This window comes from Tachypleus tridentatus, chromosome 6 (genome assembly GCF_004210375.1).
Source record: "Tachypleus tridentatus isolate NWPU-2018 chromosome 6, ASM421037v1, whole genome shotgun sequence".
Classification (NCBI taxonomy): domain Eukaryota; kingdom Metazoa; phylum Arthropoda; class Merostomata; order Xiphosura; family Limulidae; genus Tachypleus; species Tachypleus tridentatus.
The window spans coordinates 93114621-93142396 of record NC_134830.1 but is presented as its reverse complement, the minus strand read 5'-3'; the positions used below and the strand labels follow the sequence as shown (position 1 = coordinate 93142396).

At 33.5% G+C, this 27776-nt stretch overlaps 1 protein-coding gene across 3 annotated transcripts in view; it reads right to left on the bottom strand.

Moving 5' to 3' along the window:
• LOC143253057 (uncharacterized) overlaps positions 1-27776 on the bottom strand; it is a 98309-nt gene that overhangs the window by 13487 nt on the left and 57046 nt on the right. For 2 of the 3 annotated variants that reach the window (XM_076506217.1, XM_076506215.1), the window contains 8 exons: positions 27056-27193; positions 25767-25932; positions 24755-25032; positions 19781-19849; positions 13126-13362; positions 9379-9550; positions 8520-8695; positions 4424-4514 (listed from right to left, as the gene is read on the bottom strand). In XM_076506217.1, coding sequence (XP_076362332.1) covers positions 24842-25032; positions 25767-25932; positions 27056-27193 — 495 coding nt within the window. In that variant the 3' untranslated portion in view covers positions 4424-4514; positions 8520-8695; positions 9379-9550; ... (1 more) ...; positions 19781-19849; positions 24755-24841. Of the gene's footprint in view, positions 1-4423; positions 4515-8519; positions 8696-9378; positions 9551-13125; positions 13363-19780; positions 19895-24754; positions 25033-25766; positions 25933-27055; positions 27194-27776 lie in introns of those variants that run through there. The other variant, XM_076506216.1, reaches the window with a different exon arrangement.

Here is a 27776-nt window from a genome sequence, read left to right as displayed (position 1 = left end):
AGTGTTAGATATCAGAAGTGGGAGAGGAGAGACCCAGTTAGCCTCCATGTTGAAAATAATAATTCAGGAATTCATACCATAATAGAGTGGTTTGTCAATCAGAAGAAAGAAAAAAATTGAATTGTTATTATTGTTGTTGTTATGAAATCAACTACATAATGCAATAATGTTTAAAGTATCTTCAAATGATTGAACACTGTATAACTTTTGTCAAGAAAAAGTGATAAAACTACGTGAATGAGGTGTTTATATACAGTATCAGGATAGAAGAAACACTGACATAGGTAGAGAGTATCACAAGACAAATGTTGCCAATTGTAATTGAATGGAGCATAAAAGACTGGAGCAAGCTTGAAAGAATCAGACCCCATTTCAAAGCAGAAAAACCATGTCAGAAGTATTGTCCACACCTCACCATTACCAGTATCAAGCCCATTCTTCACAACCTTTGAACAGCACCTGCTGCCTACCAGAATTTCAAAAGCCACAGTGCAAACCACCCAAACACAAAAGATAAAAACTCAGACTAAGTCCATACTGAAAACAAAACTACAAGATCAGATCACTCAAACAACTACAATGAAAAAGGAAAAAGGTACTCAGACCTAGCCATCAGTTCAACCCACGACCATAGAAACGTCACAACAAATGAGTAACATCCCTGAACCTATACCCTTCTCATGCTCAAAGTCTCATTCTTCCCCCTCCTCATTAAATTCACCCAATGCTCTAGTTATTGACACCACCACTGATCACGATATAACCAACAAATCCTTCCTGTTTTCCACCCACATACCAAATACACCATGGATTCCACATTTTCAAAATCTTATCTGAATTCAAACCCTAGTAAATTCCTCACAATCATCCAAAGAATCAGAGACTCACAAAACAGTAAGTAACACCCAGCACCAGCCTTCACTTTACTTCTCCAACTTTCTTCCTTTTGCTAACTGGACACTGGTAATTGATTGGTGCTTTACCAGTGAAAGTGGGTTTTCTTGGAGTACTCCTGTTTTCCCCCACACCATTCTCTTGGCATAAGATTTATAGATCCCCATTACCCTGAAGGACCTTATGTCCAATATTTGTTGCTTATTCACACCAGCTCCTTCATGATCAGCCTGGCACTGGTTGGTCCACTTGGGCTAGAGTCAACCAAGTACCAGTGTTGAATGTTGTCAACAGGTGTTGTGGACATTGTGTCTGATGCTAATGTTTGGGTATAGTGCTTATGAAACCATGGTATTGCTGCAGTGTCCTTGTTTGGCATTGTTGTGTGTTCCCTTGTAGAAATCCTTGGCAGGCAAGGACATTGGGCACAGAAATGTATTTTTGTAACTATGAATATCTTTGTAAAATAAAAAAACAGAAATAAAACTATAATTGGTAAATGATTCCACACTGACCACTCTGTTACATAGTCACCATCACAGTCAGACTCAACATCTTGATTTCTCACTATGCATTCATTATCTGACAAATCCTTAGGGCAGATGCCTCCCTTTTTCATTCAAAAGGGATTAGAGGGACTTGCTGGTTCTCTCAAGTCAGCAAGGAAGTTGTGCCCTGGAGACATTTTTGCAGAAGCATGAACATCACAATGCACCAAACTACTCCTAAATTCAAAGACCATTGAGGATATATACCCATCAACGTTACTCCTCGTGCAACTTTGAATTCATCAAGAGAAGTTACCGTTGAGAGGAATCTATAGAACATTCCAGAGTTGAAGATCCTTGCTGCTTTCTCCAGCTAAGTCATTTCTGCAATGTGCCACATCTCAACCCGTAAGTACTGAATAATGCTGCCTAACAATGTTCTGACCTTGATGTTTACATCACCAATCCACCTGTCACCATCACAGTGCTAGGCTATAGTCCATCCTTTTCTTCAAACTATCATTCAGTTGCTTTGATGAGCTGTTTCTGTAAGATCTTGATTGGTTCCTCAAACCAAACAACCTCCTCTCGCCAACTTAGTGTGGGTTCTGATGACAGCACTGCACCATGGGCCACCTGATTTGACTTGAAACATCAATCAGAGAAGTCTTTCTCAAGCAACAACATATTGTGTCTGTATTCTTTGACTTTGAGAATGCTTATGATACTACATGGAGGTATGGCATTTTGTGAGACCTCCACTCATGTGGGTTATGTGGTCATTTACCTACTTTCTACAGAATTCTTTAACAAACCAGTGATTCCAAGTCTGTGTGGGTGCAATGCTTTCCCGTTTTTTCCCACAGAAACTTGGAGTTCCTCAGGGCTGTGTCCTGGGTGTCACACTTTTCAGTGTGATGATTGACACCATTAACTGAGAATGTCTTCCTACCATTGCAAACGGACTCTATGTTGACAACATCCACATCTTGTGTTAGCCATCAAGCATGAGGTTTATTGAGTGCCAGCTTCAGACTGCCCTCAACTGTTTATTTAAGTGGGCCATAGAATATAGTTTTTACCTTTTCTTTGTCTAAAACCATTTGCATGCACTTTTTGCTACCAACAAGGTATTCACCTCTGATCCCTTTGTGTCAGTGATGCTTTTCTTCCTGTGGTCCCTGAGGCAAAGCTTTTAGGACTTACCTTTGACCGTAAAATGACCTTCATTCCACACATCAAGCAGCTATGTGTCAAGTTTACAAAAGGACTGAGCATCCTCTGTGTCTTTTCTTTCACCTCTTGGGGAACAGAACAATATTTTATGCTAAAAATCTATCATGCCCTCAGCTGACTGAAACTGGAATATGGGTCTATAGTTCTGCCATGACCTCAACCTAGAAGATGTTGGACCCCATTGACCATCTCGGGCTTTGGCTCTGCATGGGGGCTTTTCACACTTCTCCAGTCCCAAGTTTGTACACCGAGTTTCATGAACCTCCTCTACACCTCCACTGTTTGCAACTTTCTGTACTTTTCACTTCAAAACTTCAATCCTTACCACAGCATCTCACCAGGGGTTGTATCTTCCTTCCTCAGTGGGCTATGCTTCTTTAGAATAAATCTGCCATTACTCCTTTTGATTTTTATGTCCAAGTACTGCTGGCTGAAATGGGTTTGTCCTTGGATGATGTTTCTCTCTCCACTGGTCAGCCCCAAATGCAACCTTTATTCGAGTCATCTGAGGAAGTCAGATACTTCCTATGGGAAGTACCATCTTCTATTTGCTGAATATCTTTCAAACCATCCTTCCATTTCCCTTTATATGAATGGTTCAAAATCATGTGACTCTGTGGGTTCTGTAATGGTTTGGTGGTTGCACTCAGGATTTGTTCTACAGTTTCTGTGTTCACTACCAAATTGTATGCCATTTCTCTTGTCCTGGATCATGCAGAAGCTATGCTACTTTTAGTAAAGAAAAACCTTTAAGATTTGATTTTATTCAATTTTGCCATTTTAAAGAAAGCTTTCTTATTATAGGTAGCTCAAATGAAAACAATAAATTTGTTTTTTTATTTTTAATCTTTGATATCAATATGAAATATAATATTAATTACAAGAGTGTTTTTTTCAAACAGAATTGATGTGAAGATAAAATGTTTTGGTTATACTATCTAGGGTATACTAAGTATTGAAACTGTATACTAGATCATACATTTTTTTTTCTGTGGTTCAAATAATCTGAAATATAATGTAACATTGTAGGTTTGAAGATGAAGCTTTTATTAAATTTCTTTAATGAACATTTTAGGGAGGAAAAAGGGACGGCAAACAAATTTCTGGGAAGATTTGTTTAAAACCAAAGTTGTTTTTATAACATTTAACGTGATTGTAAAAAAAAAAAAAACAAAAAAAAAACTCTTGTATCTCAGAAAAGTTTCTGGCTAAAAATAGAGATGTTTATGCAAGGACAAAACTTTGGAAGATCACAAAGAATGATTTTGGTTTTAAACATTTATTGTATCCCAGATAAGCAACATAATAATAGTATATGGCAGTGATTTTAAAGCTACATGCTTCAGTTGAAACTTTATTTATATAGTAATATATTATCATTTAAACAAGAGACACATTTTATAAAACTAAATATTTATTTCTTATTACTATCTATGAGCCTCATTAGTCTTATTCAGATCAGAGGATTAGGGAACAAAGAAGAATTAGCATCAACATTTGTTCTAAAAAGTGTAGAGAATTTTCTACACAGAAATTTAGAGATCTGATCTAGCTTAAGTAAGAGACTATATGGTACTGAGTTTAGAACACAGCAAATCTGAATGTCTTTCGCTAAGCCCATAGAACTAACACACAAAGAGAATAATTTTCTTGAAACTAAGATTTCATGCAAATTTTACAAATACTTTTTCCATATCAATCAATTTTTAAGTATAGAGTTAAAGTGGCATAATGCCACTCTTAACAAGTGACATTTCACATTTTATTGTGTAAAGCTCATTCTGTATATCAAACTTTTTCCTTACCATTTAAAGGCAGGCTGTTTTCCTGGTTCAGGACTCGGTGTTTTACTTCCCAATAATTCATCTTCAAGCCCTTGAAACAAAACTTTATCCTCTATACAAACAGGAAAAATTACACATTTGTTAACTAGCATGCTTAGATCAATTTCATGATGACACAATACAAAAACAGTTTATAATAAATTTGTTATCAAACCCTTAGTATTTAATGTAATTAACTTTATAAATAAGAAAACATAGTATTTAATGCAAAGTTGTTTTCAATAGTTTTGAGTTTCCTTATTGATTATAGCTCTGTTCTTTACAAGAAGTTACAACATTTACAGTAATGAAAAATGTTTTTATTAAAGTAACAACATTTTGATCACTGGTGCAATCATTCTCGAATAAACAAGTATACAATGTCCATGTTTTAAATAAATCTCTACTTATACTTTTTGGAATCTACTGCATTGCAGATGCTTAAAATTTACTAGCAAACCTCAGCATACTTATACAGCTACTATAACCACAGTTTCCACTGGTAGTGTTTAACACTTGTAATGAGTGATTCACAAACTGTGTATCTGATAATGATTACATCAGTGAACAAAACATCATACTTATTTTTAAAATATTCTTCTTTACTCTAGAAACTGTAATTTGTAATGAAGTTATTTCTGTTTAAACAATATTGAGCTGTCAGTATGCTACATTTCAAACATCATACAAAAATTATAAACTTGTATTGTTTTATTTCAATGTGAAAGTAATGCAGTGAAAAACTGTGTCAGCCTCATTTACTGATGATTGTTCAAATTTAATTATAACTCTGTAAAACATATTTTCTAAACCTTTCATACTTATAGTATAGCAGCTTAGAGGTTGGATTTAAGTATACTTTAAAACAATACAGATCAGTTATTAAGACAGCTCTGATGCCACAAGACAGTCCTGTCTATGGAGACTAAATCTGATGAGCTTTCTGTATTTCTTAGAACATATACATTGTTTCTCCGATAATAAGACCTACCCATAAAATAAGACCTAGTGTGATTTTTGGGGATAGTTTTAATATAAGCCCTACCCTTAAAATAAGCCCTAGTTAAGAGTGGCAGGAAGAGGAAAGAAATAAAAAAAAATTAATTTATTAATTAGTTTAATAGTTAGTTAATTAGTTTGTTTAAGTATTAATCAGTTAGTTTAATAGTTTAATAATAGTTTATTTTAAATGGTTAGTTTAATAGTTTTACTTTGTAACTTCATTTTTTTAATATATCAAAATAAGACATCCCCCGAAAATAAGCCCTAGTGTCATATTTTGGAGTGAAAATTAATATAAGCCCTGTCTTATTTTCGGAGAAACACGGTATTACTGGAATATTATCTTACTGGAAAACCCACAACAGGCTTAGATAAGTCATTTACTGGAAGACAGGTTTTCATCTCATAGATATTATTTTATTAGCACTTGTGAATAATGTTAAACAATAAATAAACAACACACAACTTGCAATTAGCTACACAATTAAAAACATTTTAAAATTTAGGTAAACTATGGCCTTTAAAATGATGCCTCTATTTAAATTATTTTTATTGCTTCATCAGAAGTGATCTTGAAAGCCCTAAATGTAATTTTTTTTCCTTCTTAGTTAGGTTATGTGATGTGCATAGGTTTACTATTTCTTTAAATCTCAGAGGAAGTCTCACCATATTCTTATACTCATATTTTTTAGATCTTCATCTCTATTTTATAATTCAAGAACAATATTTCTAAAAATTCACAAATATTATTGGCTCTAATTGGTTGAGATAATGTTACTGTTTTGTTTTTTCCATAATATCTTATGTCTTTTGTGCATGCTTTGCTATGGCAGAATTTTCAGTTTTTTTACACATCCCTATGTTATGCTCAATGATATTTTAAACTGGACAAACAAAACATAAGTTACTATTACAAACAAAGACATAGCAGTAAAATCTATAGTGAAAGATACTATAACATGTAAAAGTATTCTCGATATTCATTATACAATATTTATTCTGCTGTATTAATGTTTATTTTCTGCTTTTGAAGTAATTTTTGATGTTCAAAATAATTTTAATATTTTACACTGCCTGTTTAGACTTTGGGTTATCATTCTGTTGCACCAAGTTGATTTGCAGTTCAATTTGGTTATTAAAGTTGAGGGTGAGATGACACATGGAAAACAGAAAAGTTTTGCTATGTATATATCATAGGGTAAACCTTTCTAATTCTATGATATATGAATATACATTACTGATTTTTTTTTGAGAATTATAATACATTTCCATTTTCATCACAAGTTCTGATAAAGAGAAATAAAATATCTCAAACTTTGACCTCACTAATCTTGTCCTTTGTAGCTGTCTTACATATTTATAGTTTTAAGTCTAGTCTTGTCTAGATTAGGATTAAATACAATGTTAAGCAAAATTAGTCTTAGTTTTTCATCAATGTTTTGCTTGATATTTATCAAAGAAAAGTCATTTTCTTTCCAGCAGCAATTTGTATTTATAGAAGTAGCTTATATGAGAAAAAAACTGTGAATTTTTAAAAATATCATCTGTATAGATTAAACCATCACTTTTTGTGGTAACTGTGTATATAGTTTATCTTTTGAAACATTTGTTGGCATCCTATATTTGTAATCACTTTTTTCCATATTGTTAATCTATAAAAACATATATAGATAAATTTTGAATTTAAGGTAGCAAAAATGAATAATTCTCACACTGTACCTTATGAAATTGAAATATAAATACCGCTATGAAAAAGGGAAAAAAACTACGAAACAAATGACAGATATTTAAATGCTATTTTAAAGGTCCTGTCAAAATTTGAAATAAAAGTTAAATGTTTATCAACATCATCATTCAGTAAACAAATATACTTCTACATTTGCCTAAGTTTAAAAAAGATACAAAAGCTATCTGAGCCAGCCGTCGCTAATTTAGCAATGTAAGACTAGAGGGAAGGCAGCCAGTCATCACCATCCACTGCCAAATCTTGGGCTACTTTTGTTTTTACCAATGATTAGTTGGATTGACCATTACATTATAACGCCCCCACGGTTGAAAGGGCGAGCATGTTTGGATTCGAATCCGCGACCCACAGATTACGACTCGAGCGCCTTAACCACCTGGCCATGCCGGCTCATCACTCGTCGGACACAATAAATAGTCTAATGTGGTATTGCTAATTAAAATGGCCTGGCATGGCCAAGCGCGTAAGGCGTGCGACTCGTAATTCGCGGGTTCGCGCCCGCGTCGCGCTAAACATGCTCGCCCTCCCAGCCGTGGGGGCGTATAATGTGACGGTCAATCCCACTATTCGTTGGTAAAAGAGTAGCCCAAGAGTTGGCGGTGGGTGGTGATGACTAGCTGCCTTCCCTCTAGTCTTACACTGCTAAATTAGGGACGGCTAGCACAGATAGCCCTCGAGTAGCTTTGTGCGAAATTCCAAAAAAACAAAAAACAAAAACAAACAAGCTATTTAAAAACACATGCATACTCCACACGTTAAAAAATCAATCATTAAAACCTTATAAAGTTCTTAAATGTCGCCATTTATACATTTTACAAGCGTAAAAAATGTTACTAAAAGTTGTATAAATTCAATAGAAAATTTTTAAAAATATGTATATAATTTAACGAAATTCTAATTAAACAGTACAATAAATTTACAATATAATGAAGAAATACTCTTAAAGTAATACAGTACAGAATTTATATATTCACTAAACACTTAAAATGTTGTTTTTTACTCTACAAATGTGGAACTTTTTTTAATCTAAAAATTGTTGTGGGCAATGAAAGTCGATAGGGTAACACGTAAATCTTTACATACAACGAAAAAATACTAAATTGACAACATAAACATCTTAATCATTAATTTGCTTTGAAAACTTCCGAAGAAAGCGTGAGAAAACTTGATATTTATTCTCTAAAGTTTCCTAGAAAACTTGAAATAACTAAAGTTGAACGAAAGACTCGGATACGAAATAGTCACCTACAAACTCACGAAATCACAAACTCTCATTCCGCAACAGTTACTGTAAATAAACTTCTCTTAGTTTATACCCCAAAATAGGCTTACTTGTGATACTGATATGGCCTGTCGTCTCTGCTCGTCCTTCGCTGTTAACAGCTACGCACGAGTAAAGACCCACATCCTCTGAGGCTACATGGTCGATGATAAGCTCAAAAACCTCTTTACTTTCAAAAACAACTCGTACTCTATCATCTTCGTTCAGTTCTTGACCATCCTTGTAACTGAAGAAAATAATGATTATAAACTACAAAAGCTTCATTCACATCAACTCAAATCGTAAAACGGCCAAAAATATATTTATACGACATTTCATTTACTTTTGAAACAATCATTTTTTGTGTCTTTGTTAAGTTTCGTGCAAAGCTACACGAAGGCTATCTGCACTGACCATCCTTAATTTTAAATATTTAAATTCAACTAACTGGGATTAATTATCACACTGTAACACCCATAGGGTCGAGGGAGCGAGCATCTTCTGTTGAAGGGATTTCAACTCGCAATTCCCTGACAGCGATACGAATGCCCTAACCACCAGGTCATGATATAAATTGCAGTCATTTCACACAAAATGAAACATATCTGAATAAAGAATTAAATTATACCAAATCTTAATCACAGTTTTGTAACTAGTAAATTTTCAATTATTTTACTTTAAAATTAGTTATACAACAGTATACAATATTTTGTTTAATAAATCAATATGAAATCTGAGAATTAACGCTTAGACAATAAATAATTACAAAAGATATCTGAGAATTTTCAGTTTCAAAATCAAATCACCAATGAATTAAATTACAACATTAAATATGATCTTTAGAAATCCATTCATTGCTTTAAAAACTCACAGTAAATACTGCAAAGATGGATTTCTTAATACCAAAAGCTACTTATGATTTTTACTCACAACGTAACGTCAGGAACAGGATTGCCTCTCACGACAAGTTCAAAACGAACACAAGTTCCTTCTAAAAGTTCTGTGTCTTTTAACTTTACTTTAAAGACTGGTTCATGAGGAAGTATAGTACCACCAGGACTCGTTGGACGGGAATCTTCCTTCTTTGCCTCCAGCCCTGACACTGGAAACAACATTAAGTTAAAATTTAAATATTTTACTGTTGAAATATAGTTTGCTAAAAATATTTTTATTATTAATTAGAAACATGTAGATCAAATGTTCAAACCATGAAAAGTAGTTAAACGTTGAACTTCAAAAAGTTTACTGCTATTTGCAGTAAAATTACATAAACCTTTTCAATTTCATAAATTTTCAAATATTGGAAAATTTCTACTTTATTAATACTGACAACTCATAATTTATGTTAGAAACAAATTCAACTCTTTAGTATTTAAACTTTATTGTCATTAAAGTTTGTATTCAAGATAACAATCTGGTTTTCATTATAATTCAATAGAGTCGTTTGTTTTTTATATGTAAGGTAAAGATTTCTATAAAAGCCGTTCCAAACATTTTACGATCTCGATTGCAGAGTCAGGTTTTATATAATAAGCAGCAATGATAAATTCTATTTTTCATAAAGCCTATTTACTTAAACAGGCAACTTTGTTCCTTTGTCATTATGTGACATAGAACATAAATGAACACTAAGTGTGTTGTTACTCCTTAATTTACTATTAATTATTATTATGTTTACAATTTAAGAACCTTTTCCTCTGTAGTTCAGTTTAATTTTATCTTGAGTTAGTTTATGCATGTGTCAGGGGATTGAAAGATGACTAATGTTACTCCTCTTTTTCGAATGAGATGATAAAAATTGTCCCAGTAAGTATAGATCTATTAGCCTTACATCATTTGTGAGAAAAGTTTGAGAAAGTCTGATAACACATTATTTGCAAAGTCATTTAACAAAATTTGAAATTTTATTGAATAGGCAACATGATTTCATTAATGAAAAATCTTGCCTTACAAACATTTCGACATTCTTTGAAAAGGTAACTGCTTATATTGGTGAGGATAATTACGTAGATTTGATATGTCTGGATTTTTATAAATTTATATATTTATATAAAAGGTGCCATATAAAAGGCTTGTAAAAACCTTACATTTAGAGGTTTGGGTGATATGTTGGATAATTGGGTTAGAAAGTGGATGGATGGAAAAAAAGAAGAGAATTATTATAAATGGATATCAGGGTACCTCAGGGTTAAATCTTAGGGCCTTTGCTCCTCTCGAGTTGTATCAATGACATAGATGCAGGATCTCTTGTTGTCACTAAATATTTCTTTATGTTATGACACCAGGTCCCACCCTACTAAAACTAATTATTACATATTGATACAAAATGACTGACACTTCATGGCGTTAAACTTAAAGGTTTTGTCATTTATAACTATGGTTCGATGTAAATCAGTCTGTCTTTCTATGTTATTATGTTGAACAGGTGTAAAAAGAAGTATCGCGAAAAATATAACACTCTGAAAGCTTTTAGGTTAATAAAGCCTTATATGTATGACGTCTTGAAGTGTTCTTTACTCACACTGCGATCCTATATTCATATAGGAATTTCAAGAATATTCAATATTAATTATACTAAAGTTGTTTTTTTTAAGCAAATGCTATACAGTGCTCTATCCATCGAGTGCCTCAAAACTCGATTTTTAGCGTTGAAAGCTTTAAGACTGTTGAGATATCTGAAGCGCTACAAACTTATTTTCATAAATTATTCAGCGAACTTTAAGTACAAAATAAAAATAAATCTAAGTCTCATTTTATCTTCAGTTTATTACTTGTCAATGTATTATATCGACTTCGAGCAATTCCACTATTCACCAGTACCATGGACAAGAGCAATTCAAATGAATAACGATAGCTTTCATGCAGTGGTAAAGTATATATAACTTATAGTATTTCGAGGTGTCTTTTACTTTCACAGTGATTCTACATTTATACAGGAATTTCAAGAATATACAGCATGTATACTGTAACAAAGTCGTTGACATTCACCATGTTCTTTCTTAAATTAATTTAGGTGTTTGAATAATAATTGGTATAAAACCAGATTTAGCTATTTGGTATTATGTAGTAAACAAATTGTTTAATAATGATCACAAATTTACTTCATTTTCCGAGAGGTGAAATTAAGAACATATTCTATGACGTGACGTAGAAGCCTAATATAATCTTTGATTCAATGTACCCTCTGCTGTAGACTACAGTTTCATCTATTCTAGGCTCATCAACATTCCTTGGGTCAGAAAACCAAATAAATCTAGTAAGGTCTGTTATAATACTGTATGTACTTTGACCTTTTTTAATCCTCCGAAACTCACCATGTTATAATCTAAATCGATCTAAATGTTTGAATAATACCTGGCACTCCGCCAAACTTAATTATTCAGTAATTTACAAATAATGCTACTAATTATTATTCATCCTGTAAGATGTTAAGAATGCTACAAAACAAACGTGAAATACAATCTGTCATTTGATTTACCGTGATAAGAGGTATTTTTGTATAATCTGGTGAAATTGTCTGTCCTGAGGTTTCTGATGTCAAAGTAGTGTCATCGGTTGAGTGAATGTTGGTGTAAGTTGATGCAAATAGATTCTTTAATTTTACTATAATTTTATATAGAAGTTGAAACTGATAAACCATGCAAATAATGCACCAACGATATCCATTGTGGTACAAATGTCAACAAATAACGTATGGTTTGTTTGTTTGTTTTTGCAATTCAGCATAAAGCTGCACAAGGGGCCATCTGTGCTCTGCCCATCATGGGGAATTCAAAACCCGGTTTATAGCAGTGTGAGTCCGCAGACATACCGCTGTGCCACTGAAGGGGGGGGCTCTAATGTATAAAATAGTCACAAACATGAATTACTACAACTGACCCATGGCTATTGCCAAAATGGAAACTTTTCATGGTAAGTCAGAATTCATTTTGAGTTCATAAAGATTACACAAAAAGATTGCTTGTATTAAATTGAAAAGTAGATGGATATATATAACCACCACCTTTCCGGGTGGCAGTCCTTTCGATTGGTGTAAAACAATTGCCTCTAAAATAGGTTTTGAATGTAAGGCAAAGTGTGCTTAAAGTTAAATCATTCATACCTTGTCATAATAGACGAAACGACATTAACCTAATTCTAATTATGAGAATTATGCTACAATTAATTGTATCTGGGCGTGAACTGGCATCATACATAAACAAACTCACAACACAACTAAAAGTTTGACGAAAAAGAACACAAAATACAAACGTGATAATAACTATAAAAAATTAAAGGAATACCACTTGAATTATAATTGCAGGTTTTTCTATTTTCAAGAAGTTCTTTTGAATATAGAAATGCTCGGATTCGTTACATTTATTACAGCTAACAGAACTCTTGATATTTCTTATGATCTATAAGATTCTTGAGAATTAGTGCATTTAACAAGATCCCAATATTTAATATAGTCAACGATATTCCATGGCATTTAGTACAGTTAAGAGAATCTTAAGTATTTCATTCAATCAATAAGAATTGTCATACTTAATGCATTTCCATAGAATTTTCCTATTTCTGGATCAATCAATGAGATTATTTTAAAATTTAATATAATAAATAGGATGTACGATAATTGGCAAAATACTAAGTATCGATCTTTTGACAGGAAAAGAAAGAAAAATTTGAGTATCTCACATGGTCTGACGTTCAGTGGAGCACTGCAAGATGAAACTCCCTGGGAGTTGGTTGCCATGACTGTATAGAGACCGGCATCGTCCTGGGTTGTATCTTTGATAACCAAACTATATTTACTTCCCAAAGACATTACCTCTAGGCGATTGGTAGGGCTAACTGGTTGGTTGTTCTTCAACCACTTGATCGACGGGGAAGACTGGGATTTCACCTCACACTCAAAGACTGCCGACTCACCCTCTAATATAGAAAAATTATAACTCCAAAATGGGCAAACATTCTAGATCTCTCAGACTCGACATCCTGTTATATGTGCTCTCTCTAAACCTAATAATTTAGCAAAGTAAACTAAAGAAGGAGTATAACATCAACAAACAAGACGCCCACATTTATATTATAAAGAGTTGTCCTCACACTTTTGCTGTACTGAACGTTACGTCAGTCTTTCCTATACGCGTTTAAAAGTTTAGCTATTTCGAGTATAGACTCAAACGACTAGTGTCTGAATCTCACTGTTTGAGGAAGCGCCAAATGCACGTCTTTTCATCGTTGTATTTGTTAAGCAACAACTGTCAACAAAATAATTCACAAAAGCAATACTTAAAAATATTTAGATTACGGGAAAGTTATTTTTATAAAGAGCTAATACATTTCTTGAATTTATTAATTTCACAAACCAGAATATTCTACTGAATATTTTTTATAGGTTTTAGTTTACAATTTTTTGTTTTGAATAGTATTCTATTTACGAAATTTACAAATTTTCGTCAGATTAAAATTTCATACACGCTTTTGAAATAGAAACTGGCAAAAACTAGAAAACAAAGGCACTGTATTATTTTACCAATAATTCTCAAAACGCGTTCGATTTAAATGATGAAAAACTTAGAAATGGAAGTTCAAAAACCTAGAGCACATACCTGAATTACCAAGAACGCTGATGGTGTAATATTTCGGAATCTTATTTGTAATCAATTCTCATGTAAAACATATTCAAACTGGTATAAATATTTTATTAATTAATTCCGAATTTTTACATTTCTGTGATAGTACTTTACTCTACACTTATATTTCCAATTGTGTTTTTACAAGTTGTTTTGCTGAAAAAAAAAAAAAGACCTAGTATATTTTTGGAACTCTTTTTCTCTTCACATACTGGCAGGATGATATTAACAGCTGACGTCACTGCTCGTCCAGACATTCTGAATACGACATAACATTTGCTGTCTACTACTCGGAAACATGATGCTATTACATAAAACCATTTCCCTGAGTATGATTTCACCCTGTGGCTTTGAAAATCATAAAGTTTAAGTAAAGAATAAGTTTTACATTAAAATGTGTAAAATTTAATAATGTATGCGTGTGATCTCTGAAAATTAAATCGAAGATGAAAAACTAATAATTGTCATTCAAACGTAAATAAACATTGTGATCAATGAATATTGCAAGATATATCACGGACGTCAACTATTGACAGCAAAGTTGGTTTAGTGAATAAGCCAGCACTGTAATCTGTAACTACTTCTTAATATTTTGAACTCCGGTACTGTAACTTTAAACATAATTAAAGAAATGTATAATAAACTGTTACTGTGAACTTGGCTTGTTTGTTTGTTTTGGAATTTCGCACAAAGCTACTCGAGGGCTATCTGTGCTAGCCGTCCCTAATTTAGCAGTGTAAGACTAGAGGGAAGGCAGCTAGTCATCACCACCCACCGCCAACTCTTGGGCTACTCTTTTACCAACGAATAGTGGGATTGACCGTCACATTATACGCCCCCACGGCTGGGAGGGCGAGCATGTTTAGCGCGACGCGGGCGCGAACCCGCGACCCTCGGATTACGAGTCGCACGCCTTACGCGCTCGGCCATGCCAGGCCATGAACTTGGCACTTATGTATTATTTAAAATTCAATAAATGATTAAAACAAACGCTTTATATTTACACAATTTTGAAAACTTTACTGAAGCTGTAAACGGCTTCCACTTTAAAAGCACATTATTTGCACATTGTTTCAACGTTATCTTCAAGAGTTACTTACCATACACAATAATTCATACTTTTTCTCCTGTCGTGTGATGTTACATAGCATTGTTATTTACATGATTTCTTGGCCAACCTTTATAATACATCACGCCAAATATCAACCTACTGATTTGATGGTCCTTGATCTCTGTTCAATTGTTATTTTTTTTACCTTTTATTATTTCTAGTAATTCTTTGACATTTAAAACTATAATATTGCGAGGTTGAGCTCCAATTATAGTTTTTTCCCATAACATTACGTGTTGTGTTTTTTACGTGTTCTGCTCTAGCCAACTTTTCTATTCTTGTTTTGGAATTTCGCACAAAGCTACTCGAGGGCTATCTGTGCTAGCCGTTCCTAATTTAGCAGTGTAAGACTAGAGGGAAGGCAGCTAGTCATCACCACCCACCGCCAACTCTTGGGCTACTCTTGTACAAACGAATAGTGGGATTGACCTTCACATTATAACGCCCCCACGGCTGGGAGGGCGAGCATGTTTGGCGCGACACGGACGCGAAGCCGCGACCCTCGGATTACGAGTCGCACGCCTTACGCGCTTGGCGATGCCAGGCCAACATAACATATTAGCCCATCTCCAATGTCCCAACCTCTAAAATAAACTAAAGCTATTAAATAAATAAATAAAAATCTTAAAGTCGGCTCTTGTCATTCACATAATTATCAAGTTTTCTTTTAAACTCATTTAAATTTACTGCCTCCACAACATCCGAATTCATCAACACAAACACTTTCTTTTACAATCATAAACACCGCAAAAAGATCCCCTCTACCTTTTGTTGTTTTTTTTCGAGATAAAATAAGTTCAGAGATCTTAACCTCTCCTAATGAAAATCCCTCTATCTCAAGCACCATTCTAGTAACTATCTTCTGGATCCTTTCCAGAAAATTGAATGTCTTTCCTAAAGTAAGGAGCCACAAAACTAAATACAATACTCCAAATGTGGTCTAACCTGTGACCTATACAATAAACTTATAACCTATTTAGACTTATATTCAATTCAGTATTTCTGTAAATACAACCTAAATCGTATTTACCTTACTACCAGCAACAGCACACTGCTTGGATGGCTTAAAAGACTGATCTACCATTGCACCAAGATTCATTTCTTTTATGATACCGTGAAGGTTATTCCTATTCAAATTATACTTAGAATTTAAGTTTTGATTACCATCAAGATGGAATAAAAATGTTGTTGTTATCATAGAATACAAGTTAACTTAATGCTTCTTTTTTGGTATTTGATAAATATATCTTAACCTAGTGTTTTTAACTGACACTGAACATCTGATAAATTTCTTAGATGCTCTCTCTACTATATTTAGTTCAAATCCTCTTTCAACGGCTACATGCTTAATTAGTAACGTTTCGTGACTTAAAATCTCCTGTCTTAAACACATTTTAAAGCTCTGTAATCATATGTATAAAATATAAATATTTTTTTGCATATTTATATGAGTCCTGGTGTTGCGGCATGACAACAGCAGATGGTTGAATATAAAGGGATGTTTCCAAGTTATCACCTTTTTTTTATCTGACTAGTTTTAGTTTGATTTGCTTTAAATTTCACTCTAAAGCTAAACGAGTATTACCTGCGCTAGCCTTCCTTTATTTATCATTGAAAACATGGAAGGCAGCTACTCATCACCAACTCTTGGGCTACTCTGTTACCAACGTAGAGTAAGATTGATTGTACATTATAATATCGATCGAACCCGCGACCCCTATATTGCGAGTTGAGCGCCCTAACCACCTGGTAACACGAGGCCGTTTCTTTGGTGACTGAAGGAAGGTGAGTAGCATCACCGCCAACTCTAGTTCTACTTTTGTCTGACTGAATAATTGTATTTAATCCTAGCTCTTATAGGTTACCTATGGCTCTGAAAGGTATGGTGTTTTCTTGTTCTTGTTTATTGCAACAAGGGGATGCGAGCCATAACTATTGAATTTTCAGTCCGGGCTTGCTATCCATTAGGACGCACTTGATGCTAAAAATAACATTAAAAGCATACTAAATCCAGTATTAGTAATAGTTGAACTTAATGGATGTAATATCCGTATGACAATAACTATACATACAACGAGTCTAGGTAAGTCAGTGAAATCTCACTCTTGAACTCTCTCCCACCCACCCAAATATGATGATTTTCTCAGTCGTGTTTCACGATATCCTGCTGTCTCTCGCATCACGAGGTTTCGTCATACCGCGGCTTGTCATACTTTTATTTCCATGTAATGTTGACAGCAAAGAAAAACAAAATCGGCTGTAATACGTACGTTCAACATTAGCGATCTATTAACTGAAAGATGTTTTGATGATCATAAATAAAGACGTTCTTGTTCCCGATATTTTTCTAAGAAATGAACAATTTTGTTTTTTAGGGTTATTGAGTAAAGTAGTTTATGTGGTTGTACAGGGGAGCTCCTGATCGTTGATCATGCAAAAAAGATGAAAAGAAACTACCATGAATTCATCAGAAATAAAGCAGATGCAATTTGATTTCCGTTTATAAAAAAAACCAACAGAAAGAAAAAAAACTTCCAATCTTCAAGTGTGAGATTTACCACCAATCAACCAACCAGAATTATGGATTCAATATAATTTAAGCAAATATCCGGGTTTGAAGGAATTCATAAAGATAGTTTATAAAATCAAACCCATTAATAAAAATTAGACAAAATAACGTGATTAAAAAAAAGCAATCACAAATCACACATCAGAAGAAATACATTCTCTCTCTTAGACTACAACTACAGCTCTCTAGTTAGTGCTGATCTTCAGGGTATTAAACATAAATCTCTAGAAGAATATAAATAAATAAATAAGTTTTTATGAAACTCTAACTGGATGAGTAAATTTTAAAATTGTTAACGTAATAAATTATTAATGGTATTATTCTATGATGAATTGGCTATTTTCTCCTCTATATTTGATTAAAGAATTTCAATTTTCTATTTTCTAAAACTTCTGTAGGTATATTGAAGAGGCGACATGTGGTTTAGAATTCACTAGGTAAATACTCCTTATTTGAGCATTCTACTGTAAAGTATTCTCTATCTTAAAAAAAATCTAGCTTTAAACACATTATTGCGAATGGAATATTCCATTAAAAGTAAATAATTTTCAAGAATTGAATGAATAAAGACGTACGTGTTGGGCAGTTTTACACATATATATATATACAAGATAAGCAAAAGGAAGGCAAATAATGTCAATACAGATTGATTAACAATAATAATAGGAGTAGCTTCAAAATATAATAATTTTTATATTATGAAATTTTCAAAGTTAATTTCAACAATTTTATTTTAAATCATCTTTTAATGTGTCTCATGGAATTTGTTTGCTATTTAAGCAAAATAACATTACTCGTTCCTATGTAACAGTATAAAAATCTTAAACGTTTTTATTCCTTGTAAGACAATAAACACGATAAATACAATGAAAACAATATCAACTAAAAAACTAAAGAATGAGCAGTGTTTAAAAAGCAGTAATTATTTATGTTTTGTATCAAGACGAATAAATAAAAACAAAAACAAAAACAAAAAACAGATATAGGCAAGTCTCGTTTGAACCAAACAATTTATATGTATATATATTTTAGTGAAAATAATTACATTTTAATGATGTTTGTTTGTTCTTGAAGTTCGCGCAAAGCTACACGAGGGCTATGCACTAGCCGTCTCTCATTTAGCAGTGTAAGACTAGAGGAAAGGCACATAGTCATCACCGCCCACCACTAGCTCTTGGACTACTCTTTTACCAACGAATAGTGGGATTGACCGTTACATTATAACACTCCCACGGCTGAAAGAGCGAGCATGTTTGGTACGACGGTGATTCAAACGAGCTATCCTCAGATTACAAGTCGAGTGCCATAACCATCTGACCATGCTGGGCCATTTAAGGAAGTTAAATAGAAAAACAATAAGGAAGGACTGCGTTAAAATTAATCCCACATTGTAGCTTGTACTCTGGGATCTTTTCAGTTGATGTAGCGTATTTTGTTTTACTTTGTTTCGGCATATTTTTGAGTTAAAATAACAAATTATATATACATACACATATATATAGGGAATACGAATACAACGCGAAACGTCCTTATTTGTTACAAAAGTGACGTGTGCAAAAACATAAAAAACTTCAATAAAAAATTTTGTTGAGGTTTTATAATGTGCATAAAATGTCTAACCTTGTTGCCTTCCTAGAAATAACTGTTATAAACAATATAAATTGCTAAATTGTATTTGTTTTAATATTTTTTCTTTTGTTTTATTAAATACAACACACATGAGCACTCTGTATATATAATTTAATAATGATAATAATACTCTACACTCCATACAAGAACTTTCAATATCAAATCATTTTATAAATGCTCAGCATAAGTGGCTGAACCGTGGTGCTTTGGGAGCACGTTCCCTCCCCAGTTCTGACACTTTTGAATGAGAAATAAAGACTTGTGTGTAACCGCCACGAAAACTCACTGTTTTTGTTTCGAATTCATTGATCACTATTAATATAGCAAATACACTCTCTCCCAGTTAATATATGTTCGCCACCTATGCTCAGTTCGTTGCTGATGAAAACAAAACTTTACACTTACGTCCACATACAACTCCGCGAAGGGTCTTCTTAAACTGGGGCTTGGTCTGTGAAGGTTCCATTTCGGATGCTGTTAAATACAGAGAACCATCATCTTCTAGAGCAGAATGGAAGTCTGTAAAAAGACCAGACAACAAGGCCACTTCCATCATCCCACGTACCGCCGTATGAGAAATCGAGTTTGACCATATTTGTAGAGTGAAAATTGAAACCCGAAAACAAGCATAATTGATTGATTACTTCTGAGTAAGTTTTGAACAACCATCGCTCTCTCTCTTTTTATGATATTCTGAATATATATGCCAATTTGACAACCACGGGAAGCAGCGTATGACATAAAATTTATTGCCTTTTAAATATGAAACTCATAAACTATTTATTTCCATTTAATTTTATACAAGTATACATGTGAGCCAAATGAGCGAAATATACACAAAGTTTTATACTTATTAATTTAAAGATAATATCTTGAAAAATCATTTTGCAAAAATTTTCAAGTTTAATTCATTGTAACCGAAACACAATTTCGATTTTGCTATAAATTGTACAAAAATGTAAAGATATCTATTAGTTTTATATATTTGAATATAATTTTAAGGATAATTTTTGAGCGATGAAGTTTCATCTGTGGGATTCGGAACTAATGGCTTGTTATCCGGTATCCAGTCAAGACGGCAATAAAAAGTAAAATAATGCTCTTGTTAACGATAGTAATAGGTATTGTTCATATATATTATCACAAAGCGTCAGTACGTTATATTCAAACGATCTGAATGTTATTACGTCCAGTTATGTAATACCTGATGGTTGTGCATCTTGACAAAAGATAGATTAATTTGCTTGTTTGCCAATTCTTCTTAATAACGAGTAAAATTAATTAAAGTAAAACAAAAAATAATAACTGACCTTAAAATAAATAATGTGTTAATATTCGTTACAATATTTCTGATTTGTAAATGACTTTAAATAAAATTGTTAAAAATTACACATCTTTTTCATGTTAAGCACAAAGCTACACAGTCGGTTGTGTAGATCGAAATCGAGCTTTTAACTTTATAACTCTACAGGCTTACCGCTGTGTTACTGGAAGGCAATTGCAGTTCATTAATTTAGCTTTCACTATTTTACGCCATAATAATCCTTGTATATGTAATTTGATAATATGAATGAGGCCTCGACAACTGCTATGTCTGTTGTATACCGACTGGCCTGACGAGCCCTGTTATTAGGCGAAAGGCCTAGTTGGCACCGGATAGAGCATATGCATAGTGTGGTTAACATATTATTAAACATTTTTCTTGACTGTCACCAATAAGTTCTTAGAATAACCCTACAATCTAGTTTCTATTGTAAAAGTCTTTGTTGTAAGACTGTTATATTCCAGGTACACTGCTCTTTCATAAAAGCTTTCCATAAATTATCAAGTCTATGATGGAGATTGCTTCCCAGCGACCGTTTCACCGTTTGACCAGTAGACCTTTGTATGGAATAGCTGAAAGGTATGTGATGTTGAACGGCTTAGTCGTGGAAGTGCATGTATCGTATATGCATGTGACTTTTGCCACTTTTCCGAACAAACAAACAATAAAATATTCTTGCTTAAATTGCGTACTGTTGCCTAGGGTATGTGGACGGCTTTTGTTACAAGAAAACACAATATACTTATTACAGCTGAGGTACGACTTGTTGCTGCCTTCTTTCTGGGTTGTTCTAATGCTCTAAACTGACCCATGTTCTTTCGTTTTCCAATGTAATTGACTAAAAGAAATATCCGAATTTTGGAAATTCTAAATCCTCGATGTGAAAACATATTCATCATCCGAAAATGCGAATGTTTTGCCTCGGAAAAGGCTGTTACATACCCTTCACAAAAGCGATCAGTTTTCTATGTCACCACATTATCTACGTAATACCAAGCAATGTTAGTACATAGTTCTGATACACCATTTCCCCCATGACTTTCTATTTGCCACGTGACTTACTGAATTTTATATTCAAAATCGTTTTGATATAAAATAATTACTCTATACTTTTATTGAACAATGCTTTTGTAAATATAATAATTCTTAACCCATATCTTGAAGCGTTGGTTATTTAAAAATATATATTTAACTCATTATAAACATTCTGTTAATTCTACGCTCTTATTATATATTTAGAACATATCGATTCTACATCAAATTTCCCAACAAAAATGACACAGAAAAATGGTTGTTAACATATTGTACTCAGTTAAGGATGGTTTTAAAAAAGTATATTGTTAGTTAAAAAACAACTGGTAACAAAGATAAAACTCGAGACAAAATTTATCAAAATCCTAGAAAAAAAAAGAACAAGGGCTAGTTTATATACCCCTAAGTAACTTTAATAACAGATGTATTATGCAACAGAGTAACAATGTTAATTATATGTATGGCAGTTACAGAATATACTGAGAGTACCGTACAGAAAAAAAAAAACATATCATAGTTTAAAAATATATATATCAATTTAGATATGTTTAATTGAAAACTATAGACTGCATGGTTTTTCTTGTACGACATGAATACCTGTTATAATAAAGGAAAACGTCAACATCTATTAAATTAAAAAATATCAAATTTTTATCTCTATCATTGAAAGTTTTAAGAACCTACAAGTGTGAAAATTTGTATTTGTTTTGTTTGTGTAAGGTGTTAATTTACAAAAATTTAATACTGTTTATATTCATGTGTTGAAACCAAAGAATAAAACATTACTATATATTTTTGGAAAAAGTGAGGAAAACAAGTAAATCGGCTTTGTTGCTTAAAATAGTAAAAGAAACTAGCCTCTTTACTATGGTGATAATAACAGCTATCACATCTTTTGCGAACAGTTTAAGGAATAAAAAATATAAAGATATATGTGGAAGTCAATTTTTAATGTTATTAATAAAAAAGAAATGGGTTTGTTTATTATAAGTTATACTTTCAAAGTTTCAGTTTGGATATTGGCTAGAGAATGTGACGTTACTGTAAGCTTAGAATATTTTAAAAGTTTTAAATTTTATGTCAAGAGTCTAGTAACTAAGGCTAATATTTAGCAGTGAGATATCAGATATAAATACAAGGGAACTAATCACTTGAAGTTAGTAGCGAATACGTCAGTGTTTAGTTTTCGATTGGTAGTACCAGTCATTCATTTGATTTGAAATTTCGCGCAAAGCTAGCTGTCCCTAATTTTGCAGTGTAAGACTAAAGGGAAGTCAGCTAGTCATCACCACCCATCGCCAACTCTTAGGCTACTCTTTAACCAATGAATAGTGTGATTTACCGTACATTATAACGCCCCCACGGCTGAAAGGGCGAGGATGTTTGGTGCTACGGGGATTCGAACCCGCAACCCTCAGAGTACGAGTCGAACGCCTTAACCCATCTGGCCATGCCGGGCCTCAGTGAAGTATATCTATTGCTGTTAGTTATCGTATATATTCAGTTACTCGATCAATTAGCTGTGAAATTGTACAAATAAGTTTATTTTTACTTCAGCAAGACATTCGGGTTTGAATGATATTTGTCAAATTAGACCTACAAGCTACAACAGCATAGGAGCTTGTAGAAATATTAAGAAACAAACAAACTAATGTGTAATCGTTAGGTGGGCTAAACTTACTATTATTTTCACCAAATACTTTATTACAGCAACATATTAATAAACGAATTTCAAATAACATAATAAAGTTGGCAATGAACAGTGAAGTAATACTAAAAGTTAATTATATACTCTTCAAAAAAAGAAACGCAAAAGGGATATTTTGTTACTTTAAAGAGAAATATATGTAATAACGTTACAAGCTCAGAGTATGTGATGTTACACGTGTTAAGACACTGATTGTCAGACCAAAATGACAATAAAAGTTGTGCACTTTGAAAACGGAGGAAAATATCGGATTTTTCGCCAAAACGCACGCGTGTCCAATAAATTTGTTTGAGAGATCTGCATGTTCTGCAAGTGCAACATGTGCAAAATCCTATAAAAGTGACGGGTTCTCGGTTTCCATAGCTCAGTGTTAAGCCACCGACATGCAATACAGTTACGCCAAGACTGACTGAAGCACAACGCAACAACGCCATTGGTCGCTTGGAAGCAGGCGAATCTCGATCAGATGTTGCCAGAGCTGTGAATGTCCACCCAAGCACCAAGACTATGGAATCGTCACCAACAACATGGATCAACTCGTGACCGTCCACGATCTGGCAGACCTCGTGTGACCACGCCCGCACAAGATCGCAACATCCGGTTACGTCACCTTCGGGATAGAACCACCACTGCAACGTATACTGCCTCAACCATACCTGGGCTGCGTAGGATTTCCGATCAGACCGTACGCAACCGTCTACGAGATTCTTAGGCCCCACGTGCAACCCATCATGGTGAACGTCAAGGACGTTTTTCAACATGACAACGCCCGTCCTCACACAGCCCGACTCACCACTGTCTTCTTGAGACACCACAACATCAGCGTTCTTCCCTGGCCCTCCAGATCACCAGATTTAAACCCCATCGAACATCTTTGGGACGAGTTGGACCGACGTCTGCGACGGCGACAACCTCAACCGCAGACTCTACCTCAGCTTGCAGCAGCTTTGCAGCCTGAGTGGACAGCCATTCCACAAGATGTGATTCTTCATCTCATCGCTTCCATGGGCAGGAGATGCCAAGCAGTTATTGATGCTCACGGGAGGCATACTCGTTATTGACGTTGAGTGACGTTAAACTTCACCTAGTGAGCGTGGACTTCGCCTTTGCAGACTTTGGATGTTCAGCAGTGAATGTGCAAAGTTTCACACATGTCATACAGAAATACCCGGAATAAACTTGTTAACAATGTGTCTCATATTTTGCCTTTTTCGTTTCTTTTTTTGAAGAGTGTATTTGTTGAATAGATATTCATAAAACATTTTTGCTATCAACAATACAATAAAGTGAGATTAGGCCATACCGATTTTCTTACCATCTAATGAAGTTACTGATCCCGAACGTAAACTCTCTGTCATAACTGTATTCATTTCTTCATAAGCGTCAAAGTCTTCCAAAATTTCTACTTTCGCGTCAGTTTCAGTCTGTTCCTTTGATTTCGGTTTTCTTCGTCTAATTTTGCCGCTTTTCGTTCGGGTTCTGCTTCATGCTTCGGTTGGGTAGTTGATCGTTTAATTTTTTGTTCAACTTCCACGGCTTTGTGCGGCTCTTGACTTACAAGAACTGGCTCTTCATCCCCCAAGTCTTCAATAACTGAAACAAAGCTAAATTGTAAAACACATTCAAGCAAAAAATACAATTATTTTAATTGATTTTTGTTTGCTTATTATTGAGCACAAAGCTACACAACAGACTATCTCTGTCCCGCCAACCGAAAATATCGAAAAGGAATTTTTAGCGTTATAAGCCCTCAGACTTTTATTTGTATAAGATAAATTGTACACAATGTTTTATGTTATTTTCTGTTGTCATAACATGTTTGCATTTAAAATTGTCACAAAATAGAGGGCTGTGATGTAGACAAATAATATGTCTACAAGAGTTAAATAGATTTCAATTTACTTACGAGCTCAAGAAGAAGTGATCACTCTATAAATATTTATAATTCAATGGAACTTAATTACCCAAAACGTCCCTTACCAAATGTAATGAGAAATTATCAGTTGAGACCTAGAAAGTAAGCATTAATATTTAAAAAAAAACTTGAACGTTTTAAGTTTTCATTATCAATTATGATTAAAATCTATCAGGATGTGTTCGATTTTACTACAAATTTCTGTTGATCTCAAGAGATAAACTCTATAAAAACATCCAAGCAAAGGGAAAATATTCACACATATAACTATTTACAAAAACTATTCTGCTGATGAACACAATATAAGTGAATAAAGCTAAAAATATGGACATATAACAATTTTTCTTTCCCAACTCACTAACTCTATGACCTATAGTGTACAACATAAAGAAGATTATTGTTTTGAACGCACCATGAGGAACTGCCGTAACATTCAATGCTTCACTCCATTCTTGTTTCTGTTCTACTGATTTCGCTATAAGTTTTATGGGAAGTCCTTTTTGTTCTGGTGTTTTAGGAATAAGTTGTAAAGCCCGATCTTCACCGTCCACTTGATTAACAATCTCAATGTCTTGTAACTGTAAGAGACAAACAATGACATTTTAATTCCTCAAAATCCATTTCATATAAGGTAAGAATATGATTATGAAAATGAACTAATGTACAATGTAAAATGAACAATATGAAAAACAAATAAGCAGTACATGGATGTATATCACATTAAGATAGTTAATCAAATTGTTTGCAGCAACAAAACAGAGAAGAATAAATTTAAAAAAATACTATTGGTTACAGGAAATACACTTTTTAACCAAATCTGCAAAAAAAACAAAAAAACACAAAAAACTATGTTTTCACTGAACCAGATTTCCCAGTGTAATAAATTAGATAGCTATGCTATATGAGTGGAAGATTATCAAGCTGTTTACGAATTATACCGAATTTAGCTAAAGCTATCTAAGTTTGAATAACGAAATAAATGGACTGGACACGATGAGTAACACACAATGAAAATGATAAATGTATTTAAAGTAAAACAAAAAGCACCTGTGTGTATTTGCTTTTGTATGGCGCGTGGTTGCTTTACACTTACCTCGTGAATCGATTAAACTAGTTTTAGTCCCTCGAGATTTATTTCCTCTAACCATTTCTCTGAAGATCCGATCCTTGAATGTTTACATCTGATGCTTCCTACTTAACCAGAAATGTTAGAAGGCTGCCATAGTGGCTAACGCTACACATGTTCCGATTATTTTCATTCAAACATAGGTAAGACAGTAACCTCGAAGTACATCTGGGTTACCATCGGAGGACATTAGCTGTTGACAATCTTGTGCAGCGTTCAGCACTATATCCACTTTTCTGAAAAGCTTAATTTTGTAGTGGAGCGGTTATATATTAGACAAGTATAAGTAATTTAATATGCTACGTGTTTTGAGTAATTTGGTTAAGCTTCCTGACTGAATTTGTTGTATAACACTTGTATTTAAAAAGTTTTAGATAGTATCCTTCTTGTGAAAATTGAAACATATTTCAAATGTTTATTTATCTTGGAGCAGGAATCCATATTGTATTTACCAGTAACAGATACTATGCCTGAAAAGCTTTTGAAACAAACTTTTGTGCGATTATTTTTATGTTCTTCCTTTCTTGAAAGTGTCGTAAAAAGTTAAGATGCTTATTAGTCCGATAGTTCTTTACCTTAATTATATTCTTGACCAGATACTTCTGTCTGTCTAAGCCAACTCGGATAACTTCCGTTATGAGCATTCTGCCCTTGAACAAAAAAACGTATCGTTCGCGAACTAAACCAGACAGCTCTATTACTTCAAACCAATCCTGAAAAAAACAAATTTTAAAAAACTTATTAAATTTCCTATTCTAAGAAGACCATTAAGTTCTTAAGAGTCAGTAACTTTCTTTATTTTTGAACCAAAAAAATATTTCAGATATAGTTCGCAGATCACCCACGTTAGAGAGCTGGTATAGGGTAATATTTTTCTGCGCAAAGTCACAGATGTGATTGCAGAAAACTCAAAGCTTTCCTTGGATATCCAGGAGCATACTTTCTTGGATTTTTTAATATAGGAAAAACAGTACAATACGGCAGCATTTCATGCAGTTGACAACAGTGTCACTCTATACATAAAACCAAAAAACTGAACATGTGACGCAAAAACTCTCCTGACAGGTATGTATAGAAAAATACGGCGTTATTCTCACCATATTATTGGTGTCGCTAAAATACACAAATGAATGTTCTGAGAAAGTTTAAAGAAATTGAAATGACCTTGGGAAAATTTACAAGGTCATTAATATGACCACGTAGTCAAAGTGATTAATAATACAATGCACACTCTCCAAATCTTATATTGAATGATAAATTTACCTATTACACCAGCACAGTGATTTTTTCAACTTG